Below are 9,283 nucleotides of genomic sequence, written 5' to 3'. Positions count from 1 at the left end.
TGTATTAGAGGTGCCAACTGGGTAATACTACTTGACCAAGTTCACAATTATACAGTTTTCTTCTTCCCTAAAGTTTCTTGGGTATTTTATAATACCTTAAATTGCCTAAATAACAATACAAGTTGCAAAGGGAAATATTTTGCTTGCAATTCTCATTCCATCTGTAGTAACAGTCAAGATCATCAGTCATATTAAAAATATATAATTTAATTCTCAAATAATAACTTTGTTCATCTTTCTCCTAAAGTACAGGGTGAAATGAATTCAATGTTGAATATATTTTGTAGCAAAGAGCAAAATGTTCTGAAACAAAAGCAGAAATATTATCTTTTTAGAAAAAAGTACACTTGGTCCCAGAGAGGGAAAAAAGCAAGCAAGCAAGAAGAAGCATAAGGGCTCGGGGGGGGGGGGGGGGGGAAGCTAAATGTTATAGAATTGCTTCCATTTACATGAAAGCGTTCTCAGTGATTCTTGGCTGAGGGCAGAGTACCATGTATCCTAAATCAGTGCTTTGAGTGTGTTCCTCAAAAAAATGCTTGTTTAAATTAACAGGAACAATGAAGCAAAAATAACTATACAATAATGAGTCCAGCATTACTGAATGGATAACAATTTCATGAATAATCTATTCCCAAATTTCTAATCATCATAATATGCAGATTTTGAGTAAGTCTCTACCTCATGGACTTATTGAAAATGTTCTGTGCTTCAATGAGTTCATCCTCCCTTCCCATTGAAGAGGGGACTAGTGAAGTTCACTTAGAACAGGCTGCTGGGAAACTTTTCCACTTTTTCTTGTGCAATTTGAGTTTCTCTTGTAGATTCAAATACAGGCGAGAGGAAATCACTTCTTGGTTGGACAGGGACTGACCACTCAGTCGGCAATGCTGCTTAAGCTTGCTTTTTGTACATCGTGAAAATACACTTCAATAAATACAGTCAGCCCTGATTACCCGTCCTCTCACCCCACACAACCCCCTAGTAAGGCCAAAGTCTAGTCAGAATGCATTTGGGTATAATTCTATGGTCTCTTGACTCCTGAAGTTTCCAGAGCGCTGCCCGGCATGGGGTGTGCACCAGTCCTGAATGGCAGCTGTCTGGTTCTAAGTACTAGCGAGTCCTTCTCCAGGTCTCTGGGCCTCAGTTTCCATGGGTGAAGATGGCTTTTCTTAGCTGCCCTGTGACAACTGGGTTTCACATTTCCTGAAACTAGATCTGTGGAAGGAGTCCCTGAAATTAAGAAGTGGGGTAGAGGGGAGAACATAGAAAAAAAAAAAAAGATTAATTAGCCTTTTAAGTAGAGGGAGAGGGAGGAAATCCCCCACCAGAAAAGGACATGGATCCTGGGGAACTTGTAAATAAATGAAGGTCCTGAGATCCCCTTCGCATTATGTGCTAAGAAAGATACCAACACAGGCCACACCCAGCCCTGGGAAGCCCACTGGTACTGGTACCAGGTCAAAACGGAGGGTGACGGGCAGGCAAGGGGGAGGTCCATGGCTCACACTCTAGGCTGCTTTGATTCCAGGCCCCCCTCCCACCTTGGGAGGTTTGTAGCTCAACAAGAGCAGCAGAGCATGCTGGGGGGCTGCCCACCAAGCCTCTCTCGTCCCCCAGGAAAAGCCCTCCTCTGCCCCCTTCTTACCTCTTTTGACTCTCAACTCTGAATATGGGCTTGTAGAGTTCTGGGATCTTCCGCTCAATCATTGGCCTGAGGTTCTCTTTCAGCTTGTTATAGTTCTTTTTGAGTTCTTGCTGATACTCCCTCTGGTCTGCTGTGATGAGACGCTTGTTTTTCTCTACTGCCTCACCGCATCTGAGATGGAAATATCAGAGTGGGAGAAAAAAAAATGAGGTTTTATTTCATAAGAAATTCAGGGGTGATGTCAGTGTTGTACATTTCTTGAGTACCTGTAAGAGTGTTTGTAAACCTGGAGGCCTACCAGGATTCTGTGTGGAGCTCTTCAAAATGAAGATTTCTGGGCCCCACTTCAGACTTCATGAATCAGACGGTTTGAAGGATAACATCCAGGAAGCTTTGTGTTTTGGGGAAGTTGCCCAGGGGTATCAAGGACTCCTGAGCCAGAACTGTGAACCTCTGCCTTGATATGTGGTAAACGCTATGCAAGTTTTATATACATTACAGGTTTAATTTTCTCTGAAGCTCAGAACATGTTAAGATGCCTGCCCAAGATGGCATTGTGAGGAACTGTGGGTAGGCTTATTAAAAAAAATTCAGTGTGCTGGGTGTGGGGGCACATGCCTATTATCCCAGCAAGTCCGGAGGCTGAGGCAGGAGGATGGCAAGTTTGAGGCCAGCCTCAGCAACTTAGCCAGGCCCTCAGCTTCTTAGAGAGACTCTGTCTCAAAATAAAAAATAAAAAGGGCTTGGGATATAGCTCAGTGGTAAAGCACCCTTGTGTTTTCAATCTCCAGTACCAAACATAAAATAAAATAAAAGAGAGGGAAAGAAAAATAGAAATTGAAATTATAGGCTTGCATCACATCTGGGTATGAGTTATAAATTCCCATTCCTTCCTTATGAATGTTCCAAAGTGAGAAATTATAATAAAAAACAAACGAACAAACAAACGTGTGATTACTGAAATCCCTCAGCCTCTGAAACCTATGTGAAGTTCCACTGGAGGAACACTTTCTCAATCAGGGTGCGTGAGCTACCCATGGAAAGAGTGACTCCTGCCAAAGATGAGCTCATAATAGAAAATTATAATGAGGAAAATTATAATATGAGGAAACTAACCAGGATGGGAGAATGCACAGACATGGCAAAGAGAATTAGCCCAATAAGAATTAGAGATAATAAAAGAATGTAAAAAAAAACTAGTTAGCATAAAGAAATAGTGAAAGGTACAAAATCCAAGACAAAAAAAAAAAAAAAATCAACTAGCCAAACAACGAAAAGCCCAAAACAAAACCAAACAAAAATGAAAACCCACAGGAAACCTGAAAAAAAGAGACTAGGAAATTTTCAAGAGAACCAACTAGAACCCCTAGATATAAGAATGAATCTCTAGCTGGTCACAGTGGTGCACGCCTGTAATCCCAGCAGGTCAGGAGGCTGAGGCAGGAGGATCAAGAGTTCAAAGCCAGCCTTGGTAACTTAGTGAGACTCTAAGCAACTTAGTAAGACCCTGTCTCTAAATAAAATATTAAAAGGGCTGGGGATGTGGCTCATTGGTTAAGCGCCAGAGTATACCAGGTATAATACCTGGTACCGAAAGAAAGAAAGAGAGAGAAAGAAAGAAAGAGGAAAAAAAAAGATAAAATAGATAAAACCCTCAATAAACAGGTTAAAAAACAGATGTGACAGATCTACAGATGTCACCAGAGAGATAATGAGACATGAAGATGTAATGGAGAGGCCAAACCCACATCTAATAGAATATCCAATAGAAGGGAAAATGAGGGAGAGACAATATTCAAAGAGATAATGGAAGATGATTTCTAGAGTTAAAAACAGATGAAAATCTTCTAATGAACAAAACCAGATCTATGTCTGACCCCATCACAACAAAACCGCAGAGCATTAAAGACACAGAAAAATCTTTAAAACTCATCGTGGTTGTCTGACTTGTGGATTGTTAGACTTAGTTTCCACAGTCTCCCACAGGTATGCTACTTACTGAAAAAGAAAATCATGCAATTTAAATATGATAAAGTCGTCTTGCCTTTTGTTTTATACCGTTCTATCCAAGGGGACTTATAAATCAATAATCCCTAAAGGGACAAAGTAATGATTGTAACTGAACTGTCATGTAATGATTAGTAATAACTCTATTGTCTTCAAATGAATGAGGTTCAATATGATCAATACTGTGATCAATATGTTGTATTTTCCTAATAATGGTGTTAGATTTGGCATGCCCCAATGCTTCTGCCAGATATCCCTACAAACACCGAACAAAGTTTCAGGAGGACAGTCAAAGATGAGGAAGGTGGCACACAGCTATGAGGCAAGAGAAGGCTACCTGGCCCCTGGGAAAATTAAACCTATGAACACAGCTTCATATGCAACTAGCCTGCTACACAAGAAGGAACTGATTTAATTGAAACCAAAAGAACTCCCTTAACTGGATTTTCACCTATCTTTTAAGTTTGACATTAATTGAAGCAAATTGTAGGATACCAAAGAGTTATTTATCAAAGGCTTTAGGGAAGACCTGGGAGGGAGGTTATATAGCCTTTGAATCCTGAGAAATCCATATCACCCCTTATTATTTTTTTTATTGCTCTTTAACTAACAGTTATGAGCTACCACCATGTGTGAAATAAAATCAGTCTCAGGATGACTTCAAGGCCAAGGTTAGCCACACTGGCAGACTCCAAGAGGCGGGACAAGGTCTGCAGAAGGTAACTGCTAATTTGAGGATGTCTACTGTAACAAGTTTGTCAGAATTAACCCTCTGTATTCTTTGTTTGTAGTAGTAACAGCAAGCTAACATATATGATTCCTACCCTGTGTCCTAGACTGGGTTCAATGTTTTATATGCAGACAGGACTAGGGTTGAAACCAACTCTACTCATTAGCAGCATGAACCACGGACATCCTCAATTTTATCAGGATGGAAAATGGGGATAGAATCTTATGTAATCTCCTAGGATTGTTGGGAGAGTTAAAGAAGATGTGAGGATAAGGTAGATTCGTGCTTCCATAGAGTGGCAGAGTGTCTTTTCTAAAAATGGCCACAGGAATATACTGTTCTAGAACTTTGCCCATTTCCTGCTTCAAGAGGTGGATGATCCTGTATGGCTGCCTCTGTGTGCAGAATGTGGTGGAAGTGATGCTGTGTGACTGGAGGAAAAGGCAATGTGGCTTCCCTCCCTCCCTCCTTGTCTAGACACATGCCACAGGACTGAGCCATCCTGTGAACAGTCCAATCACCTGTAACTGCCAATGCTGGAAAGGAGGATGGGAGAAGGTAGAGGGAGGAGAAACGGCTGTTGGAGTACCTCAGCACGACACCACACAGGAGAGAGGAAGCCACCTTCCACTCAAGCCCCAGCCACTGATGGCAACTGAGACACTCAGAGCAAGAACCTCCCACTAAGCCCAGAGCCACACACAGCAATTACAAGTTAGTGCTGTTGTTTTCAGCTGCTAAGCTTTGGGTAATCTGTCACATGGCAACAGAGAAACATGGTGTTTTGCAATATTAATAGCTAGATTTAAAATATTGATTTTATATAGTGATATTACTTTATATTCTAACAACTTTTATAATTTGTAAAAATGTATATTTGCTATATATTTTCCTTTTTACCATTTGGGTTATATCCTCCAGGATCTTTTACTAAAATTAAATCCATATTATGTTATTTTAAATCCATAAACTACAGAAGACTATGCACTAAATTTCCCTCTCAGAGAATAGCCATATCTCTTGGGAAATGCACACAGGATCATGAAACGATGGATGGTGCAAACAATTTTGTAAAAAGTCTTATCTGTGACATTCTCATTAGGTCCACAGACTCCTGAGCTGTGCTTGCTCTCTCTTAGGGATGTCCATTGAAGATATTCTGTGCCTCTTCCCTTCCTTGGTAAGCTCCCTGAAGCCAGCATTTTCTTAAAATGAATGTGCTCAGGGTTTTCCAGCTGTCATAGTCCTACAGAAGCCAAGCTGGTGGGGACTGGAAAGGGAAGCAAGTTGGTCCTCCATAAGGTGGTTCCCAACTGTCTGGGGTCACCATACAAGGAGTCAGCTGTCTTCTACAGAGAGGGTGGTCACTGGCCCTCTCTTGCCCCTTTCTTCTGTAATGCTCTTTCAGCACAGCCCAGGCATCTGCCCTCCATGTGGCAAAACGTTGCTAGTTGCTTTCCTATTTCCCATTCCCTCTCTTGTTTAGTAACCAAACTCCAGGAAAAGTACCCATCTGGAAAGTTCTGTTTCCTAGCCTCCCTTTCAGGTAGGCATGGCTGGTGAGATACAAGATGAAATCACTTGGAAAATTTTTAAAGAGCATTTAAAAATTTTTTGAAACAATTTCATTTCTACTCCCTAGCAGCCCAATCACGACCATCAGAATGAGTGTGCTATTCCCAGGATAGCAGGACAGAAGAATGGAGAGAACCAGGGGCTCTGATGACTGTATAAGGCCATTACACAGCTCTGTGTTGATCTCTGGCCTTATTTTATGTGTGAGAAAAATAAGTTTCTTATTTAAGTCATTCTTACTTATATTGTGTTATTAGCAACTGAATGTAATTCCTAGAGGAAGAGCAAATCGTAGTTAAGAGGACAAACTCTGGAGCCAGAGTGTTCAACTTCCAATCTTGCTTTGCTTCCTACTGGCTTTGTGACAGTAAAACAGTTATTTCACCTCTTGGTGTCTTAGTTTCTTCATCTGTGAAGTGAAGATAATACTAGAATACCCCATAAAGTAATGTTGAGATTAAATGAGTTAAAACATATCAAATGCTTAGACAGGAACTGATGGACACATAGATAAAACCCAGAACGTTCAATGTTGTTTTTAGTATTTTTGCTGTTACACCCAACCCAAGCCCACTTGTGCAGTATGACCATGCTGGACTTGCATCCTTGCCAACAATGGAAATTTTATATTCCAGTTCCTCTAGTTTATGGTTGGGAAACTAAGATGCAAAGGAGGTAAGTGCCCTGTTGAGTCTCACCTACCTATGAGAACAACTGGGCAGGACATAAGCCAAAGATCCCGATGCTGTCAGGCCAGTGTGTCTCATCAGCCCCTCTGTATCCTAAGGTACATTACAGAGGCAGATGTCATGGTAGACATTCTCTATATTTCAATCAGATTAAGTCTCTTTCCTATGCAAATCGATCAGTTCCTTGTATTAATTCATTTTATCCTGACACTAACTCTGGAAGATAGCTACTATTATTTTCATTTTACATTTGGGAAAACTGAGGTAAGTTTTCCAAAGTCACACAGCTGGTTAAGTGGAATGGGTATCTGGGTCTCGGCAATCTAGCACAAGTGTCCATACTCTTAACCCCAACACCACACATGCTGTCTGGGAAAGACTATCATGACCAGCTAAAATCCAGGGCGAGTGTCTTGGTATCAAGCTGAAGCGCCTTCCTCTAGAGCCTCGATTTGTAGTCTTTTCCCTTTCTTAGATTCTTCCTGGTAACTAGCAAATCTCCACTTGGGGCCTGGTGAGAAAAAGTTGCTGGAATGAGGGGAGAACCTGGTGGAGATGGGAGAAGCTCAGCAGTGGCTCCCACTCCTCCTGCAGCTGCAGTAATATGGGATCCCGAGCTTTTGGGTAAAGAAGCATTTTTTAAAAATTCCTTTGGAATCCTAATCCTGACCTTCCATGGGAAAGCTACAGTGGATGTGAGAGTCCCATGAGCACCGCCACCTCCACAGGTTCCATCTCAGTGGCTTTTTCCACCAGCCCCCTGCATTGCCTCTCCCCTATACCCTGACCTGTCCACCCCCGCTGTCAAGGGCAGCCTGGTCCAATGTGAGGCCCATTTAAATTCTCAGTTTAAATCTTGGTTCTGCCTTTTGCTTGCTGTATAATGCTGGGCTAATCACAGCTGCCTTTCTTTGCCTCATTTCCTTTATAAAATGGTCCACGGGGATGAAATGGTGTCATTGTGTGAGCACCTAGCCAAGGAAATGCTCCTTCAGCACAGCCCGGAGTCAGTCCTTAGTGTGAAAGGGGTGCACAGCTCAAGGAAGTCACTCTTCCTTTGTGACTCCCTCCCTACAGATGGGGAAGCACATGACCAAAAGCCCACGATTGTGGGGGCAGGGAGTGGACCCCAGGGCAGACGGGGAGCAGCTGTGGCCTGATTTCCTGCTGTCCCTATGGAGCCATCTGTACCTCTTCTGGATGAGCCACCCCAGAGGCACCTGTATGGCTGCCTCCCCAGCACAGGTGCAGCAGCCCAGTGGCCCACTGTAGGAAGGGGGCTAGGTCAGGGCTATGGGCTTGGGAAGGTGACCCCATCCTGAAAGCAAGAGAGCAGGAGGACCAAAAGCATGTCCAAGGAGGGGAGGGGAGGTGGGATAGGAGGGGAGAAGAGAGACACACTGCAGCCAAAATGAAGTTTTCTCTTTAGAGTCATTGTAGATGGGATGAAAAAGGGGAAAGAGTCCTGTGTGTGTGTGTGTGTGTGTGTGTGTGTGTTTGTGGGGGCGTGCCCACAGGCACATTAGCTATTCCACTTGGTTTTCAGTTTTTTACCTAGCATCTTTAACCCATTAATGCAGTCTCTGTGGCCCTGGGAAAATGACAAGTCACTTATATTTTCCCATTGTTGACCTGCTTCTGAGCAACCTCTCACGATAAAGATTTGCTTTCCCACTAAATATTCAGCTCTTTTTCCCTTTACTTTTTTTCTTCCACCCTCACTATGTGCACTTGGCTTTCCTTGCACTACTTGGGCAAATTCCTTCTTCTTTTTCTCATAGACCCTAATTCCAGTTTGAAACCATGGCCACTTAACACCGTTTTTCTGACTCAATAACTGTACATGTGCAGCAGAGCTCTCTTGGAGAGTATCTGAAACACTGTTCTTAAGGGCACCTGTACTGCTATCTTTGATTTAAATTAAAATAAAATTTAGCCAGGTGCAGTGGGTCACACCTGTAATCTCAGTGGCTTGGGAGGCTGAGGCAGGAAGAGTCCAAGTTCAAAGCCAGATTCAGTGACTTAGTGAGGCTCTCAGTGAGATCCTATCTCAAAATAAAAAATATAAAAAGGGCTGGAAATGTGACTCAGTGGCTAAGTCCCCTGGGATTTAACCCCTGGTATAATTTAAAAAAAATTAAATCAATTAGTCTTTATAGGAAGGAAAAATCCAGATATGTAAGAAGAAAATTTAGAAAGAGTGCAGTGCCTAAAAGGGTCTGGGTGCTTTGGGGAGCCAGGAGGGGACAGAGCACGGCAACTCTTGGCTTCTGAGCTTCTGAGGTGTTCTCTTTTACTTCAGGGAAAGGCAGTAGAGGACAGAGGTCCCACTTGGCAGTCGTGTGAAGAACAGCAGGCCTGGCTGGAGGAGTGCTGGCTGCAGCAGGTCAGCTGCCAGCCTTCTTTGTGGCTGTGTCTGGTTCCGCTACAGCTGAGTCAGAGAGGCCACTGCCAGGTGGCAGCAGAACGAGCCACGTGGACCTGGCAAGGTCATGTTTCCGCTATGAGTTCTGCATCAGTAGGCTCACTTTGGACCTCTCAGAACTCTGGGCTTATTGATCAGCCCAGGTGTGTGGGAAGCTGGAGCTCACTCAAGGGGAAGTCTGAGAGCAATTCAACCCCCACTTCCCACTCCTG

The 9,283-nt window shown here is 43.0% G+C and overlaps 1 protein-coding gene across 1 annotated transcript in view; it reads right to left on the bottom strand.

The window, feature by feature from the left end:
• Nucleotides 1–476: 476 nt before the first annotated feature.
• The window catches only part of LOC113199902 (dedicator of cytokinesis protein 8), a 218,962-nt gene continuing 210,155 nt past the window's right edge, over nucleotides 477–9,283 (bottom strand). Inside the window, exons 47-48 of the mRNA XM_077797833.1 lie at nucleotides 1,646–1,816; nucleotides 477–1,230 (exon numbers count right to left, since the gene is read on the bottom strand). Coding sequence (XP_077653959.1) covers nucleotides 1,170–1,230; nucleotides 1,646–1,816 — 232 coding nt within the window. The 3' untranslated portion in view covers nucleotides 477–1,169. The remainder of the gene's footprint in view (nucleotides 1,231–1,645; nucleotides 1,817–9,283) is intronic.

Source organism: Urocitellus parryii, chromosome 4, assembly GCF_045843805.1.
Source record: "Urocitellus parryii isolate mUroPar1 chromosome 4, mUroPar1.hap1, whole genome shotgun sequence".
In the NCBI taxonomy this organism is placed as follows: Eukaryota; Metazoa; Chordata; class Mammalia; order Rodentia; family Sciuridae; genus Urocitellus; species Urocitellus parryii.
This window is presented reverse-complemented; position numbering and strand designations above follow the sequence as displayed.